At 44.1% G+C, this 15,973-nt stretch overlaps 1 protein-coding gene across 1 annotated transcript in view; it reads right to left on the bottom strand.

Moving 5' to 3' along the window:
- The window catches only part of LOC143769883 (lysosomal acid lipase/cholesteryl ester hydrolase-like), a 39,237-nt gene extending 25,544 nt beyond the window's left edge, over positions 1 to 13,693 (bottom strand). The window contains exons 1-3 of the mRNA XM_077258907.1: positions 13,595 to 13,693; positions 12,493 to 12,631; positions 1,254 to 1,368 (exon numbers count right to left, since the gene is read on the bottom strand). Coding sequence (XP_077115022.1) covers positions 1,254 to 1,368; positions 12,493 to 12,624 — 247 coding nt within the window. The 5' untranslated portion in view covers positions 12,625 to 12,631; positions 13,595 to 13,693. The remainder of the gene's footprint in view (positions 1 to 1,253; positions 1,369 to 12,492; positions 12,632 to 13,594) is intronic.
- Positions 13,694 to 15,973: the final 2,280 nt, after the last annotated feature.

The following is a 15,973-nucleotide window of genomic DNA, read 5'->3' as shown; positions in this document are numbered from 1 at the left end:
TCCAAATTTTTGGGAGACAGAATGAACAAAAAAAACAGAAATTCATGAACTGCTTTTTGCGTTTTTTTATACCGTTCTGCATGTGGTAATATTGGTAAAGCAGCATTATTCTTCAGGTCAGTACGATTACAGCGACACCCAATTTTTAATCTTTTTTATGTTTTGTATCTTTTACACAATGAAAACTATTGCATCGCTTTATTCTGAGAGCTATAACTTTTGTTTTTCTGCTGATTGCCATACAGCAGTTTTTTTGTGGGACAAGATGACGTTTTCAGCTGTACCATTTTTAGTTACATTCGTCTTTGATTGCGTTTTATTGCACTTTTTGCTTGGTGGTAGGATGATAAAGCATTGTTTTATTGCCTTTTTTTTTTTACGCTGTTCACTTAAGTTCCCACAGAACAGTACTAGTATGGCGCATGTCGGGAAGTGGTTAAAGGGGTTACCCTTGGTCTTTACTAAAAGGGAGTGTGTTTAGGCTACTCTGCATTATTACCCTGGAAACCAATCCCCTTTGGTAAAGACTACAAAAGGTAGAACAAAATAATAAAAAAAAAGGTACAAATCTCTGGAACCAAATTGTAGATTTTAAGAAAACAAACGGAGCAGCAGGAATAAAATAAGAACAAAAACGGTAATTACGTGCCTCACACTAGTGACGTCACATGATGAGGGAGCGTGCTAGGATAACACCTTACCCAAGCACACTCGCTCATCACTAGTAACTAGAGCCAGATTCTCAGGGAGATCCATGTCCGGCCCATAGAAAATATGAGAAAAACATGGATTTCTCTGGAATAAGACATCAGATTGCAGATACCAAGGAATCATTTTATTCATCTTCCTATGACCTACATGTCCATATAGACAGCTTAGGAGAGTAGATTTTACTGACAGACTCCCTTTTTATTCCATGTTCACACTAAAGAATTACCAACTACTGGCATAAACAATTTACTTATTCATTGTAAAGAATGAGGGGAAACGGGGTGTTTAATTTTAATTATTCTCTGCTTTTAGCTTCCTATGACCTACATGCCCGTATAGACGGCTTAGTACGCTTCATCCTACCGACAAATTCCCTTTAAAGACACCACGTGCCAAAAATTGGCTTAAACTGATAATCTGATATCTATTTTAGACAGTGTAAAATTTAATGTTTTTACGCAACATTTTTTGTAAGTCTATAATATTATTCAATCATAATCTTGCCTTGTCGAGAAATGCCAAGTTTTGCCATTCACACTCACCTGTAAATGGATATTTGACTCCATAAGGTATTCTGTTGGTGCTCAGGATATAGCCGTCTTCAGTGACAACTTCATATTCTTCACTGGGATAACCTCGATATCGAACCAGCTCACTCTATGGGGGCGAAAAAAAAGTTACAGTGAAATCTAACGCAAACACATAGTGTGAGATACAGCACTCCCACTAAGGCTAGGTGCACACACACATTGCTCTCGGTCAAGCACTATGAATTTGTAGGTCGCCTTTCTGTGTGGATGTGCCCTTCATGCCTCGGGTCACACATATACAGTTCTTCCTTGCTGGACTTATACGCCTGGACTGCAAAACACTGTATTCAGACATTTATATTGCAGCATGCCCATAAAATAAACAGGGAAGAAATAATTGAAAAGTACAAAAATTTTTTTTGTTCTGTTTACGTCTTAATGCATTTTATTTTTGACATACTAAATACTAAGGCTACGTTCACATTTGCGTTGTGCGCCGCAGCGTCGGCGACGCAACGCACAACGCAAACAAAAACGCAGCAAAACGCATGCAAAACGCTGCGTTTTGCGACGCATGTGTCCTTTTTTTGGTTGATTTTGGACGCAGCAAAAATGCAACTTGCTGCGTCCTCTGCGCACGGACGCGTGCGCCGCAGTGACGCGTGCGCCGCAAAACGCAAGTGCAACGCATGTCCACGCGCCCCCATGTTAAATATAGGGGCGCATGACGCATGCGGCGACGCTGCGGCGCACACCGCAAATGTGAACGTAGCCTTAGTTGACCTTTTTTTTTTTCCAATGAGAAAAACTAAGCAAAGAACATAATTTTTTTTCTCCATTACGCTCAACGGGAGATGTAGTGAAATATATGACAGTATAAAACGTAAAGGTTTAACACACAAAGAGATAAGGCTGCTACACCACACCACAAGAATCTTCCGTTTGTTCCAGTAAGACTAGTTGAGAGAAGAAGAGGAATAAATAATGCATTTACACTTACTATGGTATGGTGTGCAATATTTATAGGAGCTTATTAGTAAGGCTTTAAGGTCATTTCTAACCTTGGACAGTTTCTCAAACTTTAATTCACTGCCAAAACTGCTTTCTTACCCTGTTTTAGGCAACTACATAAAACGCGGCAGAGAAATAATATAATCACAGTAGTAGTTATTATTCCTTAACCGCCAAGTTAACTGGAGTTTGCTCTCCCCAAAACTGAAATTGAACTATTTAGACCTTCATACAGGGGACTTAGTTCCTATATAAACAATTTTTTACTCAACATTTTACTAAACGTGTTTTATATAAAAAGTTTTATTATATGAAAATATACTATCATCATGTGTAAATGAGGGGGGCCTGCGGTGAACCCTTGGTGTGGCCAAGGGCTTGGTGCTCATTTCCGCCACCTAAATTACAATACTGCACCCCTCTCCTTCATGACAAAATGAGAGCTGTCTGATATAGCTCTCTAGCCCTGCACACACTGATACTGGAGGGGCTGCACATACAGTGTGCGCGTGTGGAAGGGCAGAATTGTCATCTCTCTCTCCTGTAGATAGGAGTCGTTGGCTACACAGAGGATTACAAAGCAGCAGCTGACAAGGACAGGGAAAGGGAGATGAGAGCGTGCACAATGTCAGCGTGTCATTGCCCTCTCCTGTGCATAATGGCCCAACGCTGCTGTATGATCCTGTGTGCAGAGGGCGGCTGCTATAAACAGTAGAGGGGGATAAGAACTCGGCCCTTGCCCACAGACACTGTATAGGCAGGCACTCAGCTGCTCCAGTATCAGGATGTAAGAACGCTCACTGCACACGCTCAGAATTGATGCAATGAAGTATTTTATTAACACAATAGGTGCATCCCACAGACGAGGGGCAGCGCATCCCACAGACGAGGGGCAGCGCATCCCACAGACGAGGGGCAGCGCATCCCACAGACGAGGGGCAGCGCATCCCACAGACGAGGGGCAGCGCATCCCACAGACGAGGGGCAGCGCATCCCACAGACGAGGGGCAGCGCATCCCACAGACGAGGGGCAGCGCATCCCACAGACGAGGGGCAGCGCATCCCACAGACGAGGGGCAGCGCATCCCACGGACGAGGGGCAGCCCATCCCACGGACGAGGGGCAGCCCATTCCACGGACGAGGGGCAGCCCATTCCACGGACGAGGGGCAGCCCATCCCACGGACGAGGGGCAGCCCATCCCACAGATGAGGGGCAGCCCATTCCACAGACGAGGGGCAGCCCATCCCACAGACGAGGCGCAATTATTTAGTGCTTCTGGTGACTTAAAATAAAGAATGTTTTCACTGTCTTGAGTCTTCATAAAGGTTCTGCAGCACCAGTTTGCCGAGTAGTTAGGCTGGATGTGGTCGCTCACATGGCGATGTATAGAAGCTCTGAATCGTACCTCATCTATGTGATGTACCTACCATGTAAATACAATTCTAAAATCTACAGTATAAGCATGACTTTTATAGGGGATATGACCCCTATGTGACAATATAAATAGTTAAATTTCAATTTTGGGAGTGAGTGATTGACTTTCAGGCTGGAGGCCACTATAGGTCTATCTAAAGATTGCCTAATGTTCCCTGCCTCCCTGTCAGCACTTTACTCAGGAGCGCTGATATTTGCTTAGGAATGGTAACCAAGAGCCTGGTGATCTGGATGGTGGGAAGTAATAGTCATTCAATACAAAAAGACACATAACCTCATCGTACAAGGTACAAGGCTGAAACTAAATAGCCTCTTTCCTAACACCTCTATTGAGGAGTCCAAAGATTTGTCCACATCTGAATTGTGTAGGATGTGATAAGATATGAAGTAATGCTTCCAAGTGAATCACCTACACAGAACCATAGACTATACGCTCCATAGGCATGGCACAATACAGGTGAGACACATCAGGAACAAAAATAAATTCATAGGCTGGAGTGTAAAAAAAACAAAAAAACAAGTGTTACACATTGTATCCCAATATATCCAAGTGACCAAGTGGTACATTTCTCAACAGCTTGTACCTATCCTCCCAAATCCATGCAAGGAAGTGCCACCAATGTGACCATGTATTGACTATGCACTGTAAGAGGGGAGAGGCAAGTAGAGGTACTGCAAACTATCCTAAAAAGGAGTCTTTCATCTACACAATGTGAATTAAAAGTAATTAATGAAAAAAAAAAAAAACACCCTCTGATTAAAGCCCACGACCGGCGGGGCCAGTACATTTATGAAGAATAAGAGGGCGTTCCAGGGTATGCTTTCTATAATAAACCCTCCCTCCAACATTTATTGACCCGAGTGCCGTAAATTGACCAGAAAGTCGGTCTCCACTGCTGCCTGTCAGTATGGGGAGCACTGCAGGGGTGCTCAGGTCAGCGAGCAGCACAGGGAGCGACTTATAACGAAACGTAAATGCCCACCACATAATAAGCCTTTTTGCTCATTATAAATGAGAGCACACCCACTTGATATATAACTTGAGCAACCACTTAAATAACTTGCCTTACCTAAATATTTAAAGAACCTATAAAAATAATAATTACGTTGGGATGTCCCAATTTCTTTGTAGAAAACACCGTTGATTAGATTCTCGAAAGTAGTCAGCCATGCGCGAGTACTGAACATACTTCCATGTTCTAACGTCTCTATAACATAAAGGCTATGTGTGGGATCACAAGACTCTCCCGTGTCTAGCAAATTAACCCCTTCTTATATAAAATCGGAAAAATATCAATCTAACTATTGTTTCCATCTTACACAAACATAGCCAAAAACAGTGTCTGCTATTGTTTACCTACAAAGTTATAGTTATTCCTATCATAGCAATGTATGAAGTAACAGGACATAATCAGGCCGGGTTTTCATAGTATGTAAGTAAAGAATGACTTTATTCAAGAGAAACTCATGCAAGTGTAGATAGAGGAAGTCAAACAACAGAATCGTCATCAGGAATGAAAGGGTGGATTCACAGAATGCAGAAATTACTGCAGCTATAATATTCATCTGAATGGAACGTGAAAAATTCCATGTTCTTACTGGCAAAAAAAACATTATTCAGATAAATGAAAATGATTTTCAGTAGCGGAAATTTCTGCAACTCAATCTGCAGCATGTGAATCCACTCTAAGAGTTTTCTCGCTAAGTTAAAGGGAATCTGTCACCATTTTTTTGGGACAGCATGTAAAAATATCAATTTAGTGTCACCTATGCATTATACAGTGCCTGGCAAAAGCATTTGGCCCCCTGGAACTTTTCACCCTTTTCCCACATATCATGCTTCAAACAAAGATACCAAATGTAAATTTTTGGTGAAGAATCAACAACAAGTGGAACACAATTGTAAAGTTGAACGAAATTTATTGGTTATTTTAAATTTTTGTCGAAAATCAAAAACTGAAAAGTGGGGCATGCAATATTATTCGGCCCCTTTACTATCAGTGCAGCAAACTCACTCCAGAAGTTCATTGTGGATCTCTGAATGATCCAATGTTGTCCTAAATGCCTAATGATGATAAATATAATCCACCTGTGTGTAATCAAGTCTCCGTATAAATGCACCTGCTCTGTGATAGTCTCAGGGTTCTGTTTGAAGCACAGAGAGCATCACGAAGACAAAGGAACACAACAGGCAGGTCCGTGATACTGTTGTGGAGAAGTTTAAAGCTGGATTTGGATACAATACAAAATGATTTCCAAAACTTTAAACATCCTAAGGAGCGCTGTGCAAGCGATCATATTGAAATGGAAGGAGTATCATACCACTGCAAATATACCAAGACCCGGCCGTCCCTCTAAACTTTCATCTCAAACAAGAAGAAGACTGATCAGAGATGCAGCCAAGAGACCCATGATCACTCTGGATGAACTGCAGAGATCTACAGCTGAGGTGGGACAGTCTGTCCATAGGACAACAATCAGTCGTACACTGCACAAATCTGGCCTTTATGGAAGAGTAGCAAGAAGAAAGCCATTTCTCAAAGATATCTAGAAAAAGTGTTGTTTAAAGTTTGCAACAAGCCTCCTGGGAGACACACCAAACATGTGGAGAAGGTGCTCTGGTCAGATGAAACCAAAATCGAACTTTTTGGCAACACAGCTCATCACCCTGAACACACCATCCCCACTGTCAAACATTGTGGTGGCAGCATCATGGTTTGGGCCTGCTTTTCACAGGGACAGGGAAGATGGTTAAAATTGATGGAAAGATGGATGGAGCCAAATACAGGACCATTCTTGAAGAAAACCTGTTGGAGTCTGCAAAAGACCTGAGACTGGGACGGAGATTTGTCTTCCAACAAGACAATGATCCCAAACAAAGTAAAATCTACAATGGAATGGTTCACAAATAAACGTATCTAGGTGTTAGAATGGCCAAGTCAAAGTCCAGACCTCAATCCAATCGAGAATCTGTGGAAAAAGCTGAAAACTGCTGTTCACACATAGGGGTGGAGCCGCATATTCATCACTGTAATGAGCAGTACCACGTGACGGCTCATACAGGACAAGCTGCGGCGCTGAGAGGAAGCATCGAGGGAGCTGGGTTAGTATTTTAATGCCAGCGGGCAGGCGCACAGGGGGTGGGAGGCGGCAGGTGACCAGGATCTTTATTTTAAACACAAAAATAATAAAAAAAATTGATTTTTCATTCCTTCTCTCCAGCGAACACTGCTGGAGAGAAGGAATGAATGGCAGCTTCAGCACCACACGCTGGGGGGACAGCGCTTACTGTAGCGCTGTCTCCTGCACGGTCCATGTGGTACTCAGTCGGCACACGGGCGGCAGACGGCTGCCGCTCGTGTGCCACACTAATGTGCCACGTGAACTCACGGACACGGATAACTCTGGTACCGGAATTATCTGGACATGTGAGACTGGCCTTATGTTGTATGGCCAGGAAGTAATGCAATGCAATTGTGTGCTTCCTCACGCTGGAAACCTGTCAAAAGTCCTGCACATTACACCAGAAGAATCAGAAAGTGAATCTCTGTGGACTTTCCAATTCTTCTGGTGTAATGTGCAGGACTTTTGACATCGGACCGAAAAATAGAATTATTCTTACCGTTAATTCGGTTTCTAGGAACCTTCCACGACGGCATATGGAGGTTGCCTCTTTGCCCTAATGGGGAACAGGAAATGGAGAGGTTAAAAGGCCCTCCCACCTCCCTCTCACCAGTGACTTATAACTGAAAACCATAGCACCGGTTTACCTTCAATCCCAGATTTAAATCCAGGAGTATAGGGAGGGAACTAGCGCCGTCGTGGAAGGTTCCTAGAAACCGAATTAACGGTAAGAATAATTCTATTTTCTCTAGTCACCTTCCACGACGGCATATGGAGGAATACCAACTGATTGGCGCTAGGGAGGGACAACGGCCTGGAGTACTTTCCGGCCGAAGGCTAAATCCTTGTTGGGCATTACATCCAATCTGTAATGCCTGGAGAAAGTATGCAATGAAGACCATGTGGCTGCCCTGCAGATTTGCTCTGCTGATGCACCTGCTCTTTCTGCCCAGGAGACTGAGGTTGATCTAGTCGAATGAGCCTTGATTCCCACTGGAGGAGCTTTGTCTTGAGCAAGGTATGCTTCTGCTATTGCTTTCTTTATCCAGTTGGCAATAGTACTTTTGGCTACCTTTTTTCCCTTATTTTGTCCTGATGGATGGATAAATAGATTGTGGTCAATTCTGTAAGAACTGGTTTGTTCTAAGTAAAACAGTACAGTGCGCCTGACATCCAGCATATGGAATCTCTCTTCTTTTGAATTTGCAGGATTTTGGCAAAAAGAAGGTAGAATAATTTCCTGGGAGCGGTGGAAGTCCGATACGACCTTTGGAAGAAAGGAAGGGTCTAGGCGCAGTACTATAGAGTCATCTCGAATGGATAGGTATGGTTCTCTTATTGAGAGAGCTTGTAATTCTCCCACCCTCCTTGCTGATGTAATAGCCACTAGAAAAATTGTTTTGTAGATTAGGTTTTTCTGGGAGCAGGAGGATAATGGTTCGAAGGGGGGACCTGTGAGCCCCTGTAACACTAGGTTGAGATCCCACAGTGGTACTGTTATTTGCTTCTTAGGGTTCATTCTAGAAGCCGATATCATGAATCTCTTGATCCAGCGATGATTTGCCAGATCCTGATCAAATATTGAACTGAGGGCGGACACCTGGACTTTTAAGGTGCTAGGCCTGAGGCCTATTTCTAAGCCCTTTTGCAAAAAATCTAGAATTTTTGAAATATTCGGGTTGAAGGGATCCGGCACCTCAGGGAGACAAAAAGATGAGAATTTCTTCCAGATTTTATTATATATTGCAATGGTTACCGGTTTCCTAGATTTTTGAAGTGTGGAAACCACTGCTTCTGATAGTCCTCTGGCTCTTAATATTTGGGCTTCAGTAGCCATGCCGCCAGATTCCACTTGTGGGCATCTAGGAGATGGATTGGTCCTTGAGAAAGAAGGTCTTCTTCCATCGGAAAGTGGAGCGGCCCATCCACCTGAAGGTCCACTATCAGGTTGTACCAACTTCTCTTGGGCCACAGCGGAGCTACCAATATGTTCTTCTCGCACTTTCTGTAAGACTTTCGCCAGTATTGGAATCGGTGGAAACGCATAAGCCAGCCGAAAATTCCACTTCTGGACTAGCGCATCCACTCCTTTGGAGCCGTCCCTGGGGTTCAGAGAGAAGAATGCTTCGACTTTCGCATTTCGGCTGGATGCAAAGAGGTCGATTTCTGGGAGACCCCATCTGTTCACCAGCATCTCGAAACTTTGGTTGCTCAAGCACCATTCCCCCGGATGTATGTCCTGGCGACTTAGATAGTCTGCCTGAATGTTGGATGAGCCTTTCAGGTGAACCGCCGTCAGAGATAAGAGATGTCTTTCTGCCCAGGAGCATAGTCGGGCAGATATGTTCTTCAGGCAATTGTTTTTTGAACTGCCCTGATGTCTGATGTGGGCCACCGTGGTCACATTGTCCGAATATATCCGAACATGATGTCCCTTGACAAGATGACCTCCTTCTAGTAGGGCTTCTTCTACAGCTTTTAGCTCTCTGTAGTTGGAAGACTTCCTGCTTGTTGACTGGTCCCAGAGGCCTTGGAAAGGGCTGTGATTTATCATGTCCCCCCAGCCTCTTTTGCTGGCGTCTGTTGTAACTGTGGTCAGTGGGACTTGCGTCCAGCTGACCCCTTTTTGTAAATTTTTTGGGGACATCCACCATGCCAGGGAGGCTTTGACACGACCTGGTGTGTACAGTTTTTTGTTCAGAGAACTGGGATGACCATCCCAATTCTGCAGGATATGTGCCTGAAGAATTCTGGAATGGGCCTGGGCCCATGGTACCGATTGAATGCAGGCTGTCATCGAGCCTAGAAGAGACATGCCTTCTCTGATTGTGGGGGATCTGGTGTCCCTGAACGTTTTGACCTTTGATAGAAGGGTTAGACGGTGTTCCAATGGGAGGAAGGACATTTGTCTTGCAGAGTCCAGGAGAACTCCCAGGAATTTCCTGCATTTGGAAGGTCGTAGGTGAGATTTTTCCAGATTCGGCACCCATCCAAGAGATGTCAAGATTTTGAGAGTCTTGGATACATGAGACTCCAGGGCCTGTTTGGAAGGAGCTATTAACAGAAGGTCGTCTAGGTACGGCACTATACAGACGCCTTGCTTCCGGATAAAGGAGACTACCTCCCCCATTATTTTGGAAAATACCCTTGGAGCCGAGGAAATTCCAAATGGGAGGACGTTGAATTGATAGTGCTCTATCAGACGCCCTCTCTGTACAGCGAATTTGAGATATTTTCTGGCTTCAGATGTTATAGAGGATGTAGATTCCTCCTGTCGACCTGAGGATGAGGCATAGGAGAGGTCTGACTCAGATTCAGAATCCTCCTCCTGGATCTTCCGTTTTTTGGCTGGAGAGGGTGGTGGAGGGGGTGGCGGAGGGGGTAAAGGCTGCTAGGGAGGATTGCACTTCTTGCTTGACCAGAGATCGGATTTCCTCTAGTAAAGAAGGTTGTTCTGCCCTGACAACTTTGTCAGTACAGGTCCTGCAGAGTTTTTTCTCCCATGAAGGTGGCAGCTTAATGGTACAGATGGCACACTTCTTTTTAGTAGTTTTGGGGACAGACCTTTCTCCCTGTAATGAGAGGGGAGAGAGAGTGACTAGAGGATACCCCCAAGTTACTACCTAAGAACCCCTGTCCCTGCTGGCAGGGGCAGCGCTGGGCTCTGCCAGGTACCGCTCTCCATGACAGGAACAGTCTTACCTGCGACGTTTTCTGGCAGGTTTTATACACAGCGGTATGCACCTTCCCCCAGCGATGTGGATACACCTCTTCCCCTCCATGGTCCAGCGTGGAGGACGCCGTCCTGCACGAGACACCGCCGGCGGAAGTGCCTCCAGGGAGCGCAGAAAGGACCGGAAGTGACGCGCGCGATCACTTCCGGGTTGCCAGCGGCATGTTGGAGGGGAAGGAGACCGGAGAGCTCCAGGAGGACTCCGGTCAGGAACACTAGCCTGCTTTGCCCTCACGGGGGCGCGGGAAGGCTAGGCACAGGTCCCGAGGACACCGCAGCGCGGCGCGACGGGAGCAGCATAGGAGGGGAGGTAAGATACAACCCCATGCTGCCCGGTTACACACAAGCCGACGCTTGTCAGATGCAGCAGTCACCGGCCACTACTGCATACGAAAGTAAACCTCTCCTGTCCCATGGGGAACAGGAAAGACACTGGTGAGAGGGAGGTGGGAGGGCCTTTTAACCTCTCCATTTCCTGTTCCCCATTAGGGCAAAGAGGCAACCTCCATATGCCGTTGTGGAAGGTGACTAGAGAAAGAGGATATTTACATACACCGTGGGAGGAAGGAAAACAGTATTTATTGATCAAAGGTGAGGAGTCAAGGGGTATCAAAAGTACTGTTAGAACGCAGATGCAGAGTTGGCACTGAATTGAATGATATTTTTACAGGATATGCCAAAAAAGCGGTGACAGATTCCCTTTAAACTATGTACCATTTGCATCTTCTGCTGTTTCCAGCGCTGATCTGGTCCTCTCCTGCATCATGTGACTGCAGTGGTGACCAGCTGGCTCACACAACGTTTTTGTGTAGACCTGGAAATCACTCTCGATATAAGTCTGTGAGACTCACAATGAGGATCTCATAGGATTACCTTTAAAGGAGTTATCTGGAGCTTTTCTTTTTCTCAATCTAAGCACTTAAAGATATTCAACTATCTACCTGCGCTGCCTTGCAACGATCTTTCGCAGCTCAGAGCGGTCACAGACCACTCCTGCCAGCGATTCTGATGCTTCCTGTGACAGAACAGTTCCTTCCCTTCCACTCTGTCATCGGGGCATCACTTGATTGACAGGCGGATCAAAAGAACGCAGCGGGGAGCCAGCTGTCAATCAACATGACATCTGCAGTAGCAAACTGTTGAGAACAGAAAAGAAGAAGCTGCTCTGCCGATGCGACATCACAGGAAGATGGAGAATCGCGGCTAGGAGCAGTTCTGTGAGCGCTCTGAGCCGGGAGAGATCGATGCAGGGCAGAATAACCAGATAGTTCACAACTACAGGCCAAAAATGCTTACCTCCAAATGGAATAAGAAATTCACAGATTACCACTAAGAAAAGAAGTAATGGTCGGCTCTGTGAGCCGGAAACCCAAAGCTGAGGTCACAACAGAGCGACTGGAACAGCGTGGGAATGACAGCAGACAAAGGCCAGTAAGTATTTTAGTGCACACCCTGTATCGCCAGGAGATGGGGAATTTAAAAAAGAAAAAACGCTGCAAATGTGATTAAAAATATATAAAAAATTATAATGTGACATCTCCTTTAGCAGAATGGAAATCACAGGCAAGGGGTCGGAAGATCCCTTCAGCGCCGCGTCTTATGATAAATGTGCCCAGTTTCACATTGGTCTCAGTTCTGACGTGACCAGAGAAGATGTTCAGACACATCCTCAGGACATTAGCCAGGTCTTCCTCCTCCCTGCCACAGACCCTAGTTTTCAGGCGACGTACTTCTTTCTTCTTTGAATGTGTTAGGATATGGTCATGCCGCCATTTCAGTCTCCATTAACATTTCTCTCACTTATGAAAGCAGGAATAGCAGCTATCACCCCTTTATCACTTAGTTTGGTCCTAAGGGCACAATTCAGATCTAGCGAGCATGAAATCCAGTAGAGCATCGGGGATCACATTCACCCCCTGACTATATGTAGTAATTAGCAATTACTTACAATATTCATGGTAGCTTCAGGGTCTGCGGTATATAGGAAGTCCCCAACATCTCGCCTGGCTTTGGGTGACAGCGCCCAAGTCTGGGCTGTAACGCCACTGATCAATAGGGTCACTGCAGCCACCCACCACATCTTGGGACTGGAAAGTAATGGACAAATAGATCAGTTATAGTTATTAATTAACCAGAAAACATGCACGTAACGGACACGGCAGAATGGCTTGTACGCCCGACTCATATTATATATCATGAAATCTGTTGTGGAAAGGGCTGTGTGTAGAAAATGACACACTGATGTACAGAGAACAGGAAATTTATGGGGTGTGTGTGTATACATACACAATATATGTACAGTATACATATATTACACACACACAGTATATTTATGTAGTGCATATATATTATTATTATAGCGCCATTTATTCCATGGCGCTTTATATGTGTGGAGGGTTATACATAATAAAAACAAGTACAATAATATTTGTATGTATATATATATATATATATATATATATATATAATACATACATATATATATATATATATATACACACACAGTTTATGTAGTGTGTATACATATTACACGCAGTATATTTATGTACAGTACTATGTATTACACACATAGTATATGTACAGTATTTATATATTACACACACAGTATATGTACAGCACTATATATTACACAGTATATATACAGTATTTATATATTACACACATAGTATATGTACAGTATGTATATATTACACACATACAGAATGTTTATGTAGTGCATATATATATATTACACACATAGTATATGTACAGTATTTATATATTACACACACAGTATATGTACAGCACTATATATATTACACACATACAGTATATTTATGTAGTGCATACATATATATATATATATATATATATATATATATATATATATATATATATTACACACAGTATATTATGTACAGTGTTATACAGACCTATGACGCCTGCTATGTGTGTATGTATACTATACAGTGTATAACAGGGTAATAGCACAGCAGCAGATTACAGTCAGCAGAGGCTGCAGTGTAGGCAGTGAGGTGCCGGCTATACACCTCACCCAGCCATGTACGTACCACACAGGAGCGCACCCCGCAGCTGCTCCTCCGCCACTGACAGCTCGCAGACTGCAGCCTATCAGAGAGCATCCTCCGCTCACGCCATTCACTCCTTCCTGGAAAAGGCGGAGCTGAGACGACTAACGATAACAATCAACCAATCAAGAGGCTTGTTAGCTTTGCCACCGACTTGTTCTAACCAATAATAACACAGGTATCATGATGCACGGTGTAAACTAAAGATCCAATCAGTGTTCTGCGTGCGAATCACATGGGACTGTCACTAGGCGCTTGCTACAAGGGTCATGTGACGTTAGACGTCCGAGGACAGTTCCACGTGGGTGCATCCAGTGTGCACTGCAGCCACGGGTGGAGCTGGTCACAGGGTGTAACACTGAGCCCACGCTCCACAACTGTCTGCATTGGAATCCTGTGTCATCATTACTATTAATAGACCCTATACAACATACATGACTTTATTAAAGCTTAACCCCCTGAGGGCTAGAAGATTTTTTGTATTGTTTTCCATTGCACACCTTTTTTTTTTGCAGAAAGGCAGAAAAAAATGCCCCCGGGTTTGTTTCTTGCCTTGTGTGACTATCGGACATTTTTATTGACCACATTTTGGGGAGCAAATGAACTTTCAATAACTTTTCATTGTATTTTTGGGCAGCAAATGAAAAATGACAATGATGGTGTATCAATTATTTTTCTATATGTAATCCCGGTATATGGCGCAGACTCAGCTCAAGACCAATGCATACTGACATCTGACATAATATAGTCACAGCGATATCAAATGTCTATTTTTTCATACAAAATATTAATGGTTACTATATATATTTTAACATCTATATTATTATTTTGTAATTTTTTAAAAAATATATTTTTGCAACTTTTTAAAAAAAAACTTAGTCCCACTGTGGGACATTCACTTTTTGCGGTCTGATAGCAGTTATACTGCAGGAGACTTTCTGTTTTGTAACTGTCAGTTCTGCACTGAGCATAATCTAAGTAACTTGCAAAAGCCTGCTGACCCGGATGTCGTCATGATGATATCGGGTCACCATGGCAACTATCAGACCCCTTCGATGAAGTGGCTGGGGCACCAATCGGAGGTCCCTTCCTCTGCCTGCTTTCTAAATGCTGTAATCAATATCAATCACAGCATTTATGGGGTTAAACTGCCCTGGAGCGCTGCAGGCACTGCTCCTAGCACCCGAGTGCTTGGTGTCACAATCACTGAACACCCCGGCTGGTGTTCGCCTGGACATATCCATACAACCAAGGCCAGTAAGTGACGTATGGATATGTCCTAGGGCGTGAAGAGCATATGACTAAGCAGTACTGTACAGCCACAGTAAGTATTTCCCCGTTCATCAGAAATTGTGGGACAAATTTTGGAGCCATTTTTATCCACTTCACCATGAGAAAATGTAAAATCTGGGACAAAAACAAAATATTGGTGGTAAAAATGTAATTATTTTTTCTTCACTGCCCAATGGTATAAAATCTTGTGACACACTTGTGGTGTCAATATGATCACTGCACCCCTAGATGAATTCATTGAGAGGTGCAGTTTGTAAAATGGGGTCACTTATGGGGGCTTCTGCTGTCCTGGCACCTCGGGGACACTGCCAATGTGACATGGTACCTTCAAACCGTTCCAGCAAAATCTGAACTGCAATATGGCACTTATTCCCTTCTGAACTTTGCACTGGGCCTTATAAGTAGTTTTAGACCACATTTGGGGTATCGGGGTAAACAGGAGAAATTGCTCAAACTTTGGGGTCCATTTTTTCCTGCTATACTTGTGAAAATGAACAAATTTGGTGCTAAAACAACATTTTTGTGGGAAAATATATATATTTTTTTTTATTTTCACAGATCAACGTAAAATTCTGTGAAGCACCTGGGGGTTCAAGGTGCTCACCACATGTCTAGATACATTTCTTGAGGGATCTAGTTTAAAAAATGGGGTCACTTGTGGGGGTGTCTACTGCTTAGGCTACTTTCACACTTCCGTCGGTACAGGGCCGTCGCAAACCGTCAGCCCGACGTACCGACGGACGTTGTGCTAAATTTAGCACAACGTGGGCAGCGGATGCAGTTTTACAACGCATCCGCTGCCCAGTGTGATGAGCGGGGAGGAGGGGGCGGAGTTCTGGCCGCGCATGCGCGGTCTGAAATGGTGGACACGTCGCACAAAAAAGTTACATTGAACATTTTTTAGTGTATCGCGTCCACCAAAACACAACGCATCCGTCACATGACGGATGCGACGTGTGCCCATTCATCGCGATCCGTCGCTTATTCAAGTCTATGGGCAAAAAATGCATCCTGCAAGCACATTTGCAGGATCCGTTTTTTGCCCATAACGACGGATTGCGACGGAGG

The sequence above is a fragment of the Ranitomeya variabilis genome, chromosome 4, assembly GCF_051348905.1.
Source record: "Ranitomeya variabilis isolate aRanVar5 chromosome 4, aRanVar5.hap1, whole genome shotgun sequence".
NCBI classification, from domain to species: Eukaryota; Metazoa; Chordata; class Amphibia; order Anura; family Dendrobatidae; genus Ranitomeya; species Ranitomeya variabilis.
This window is presented reverse-complemented; position numbering and strand designations above follow the sequence as displayed.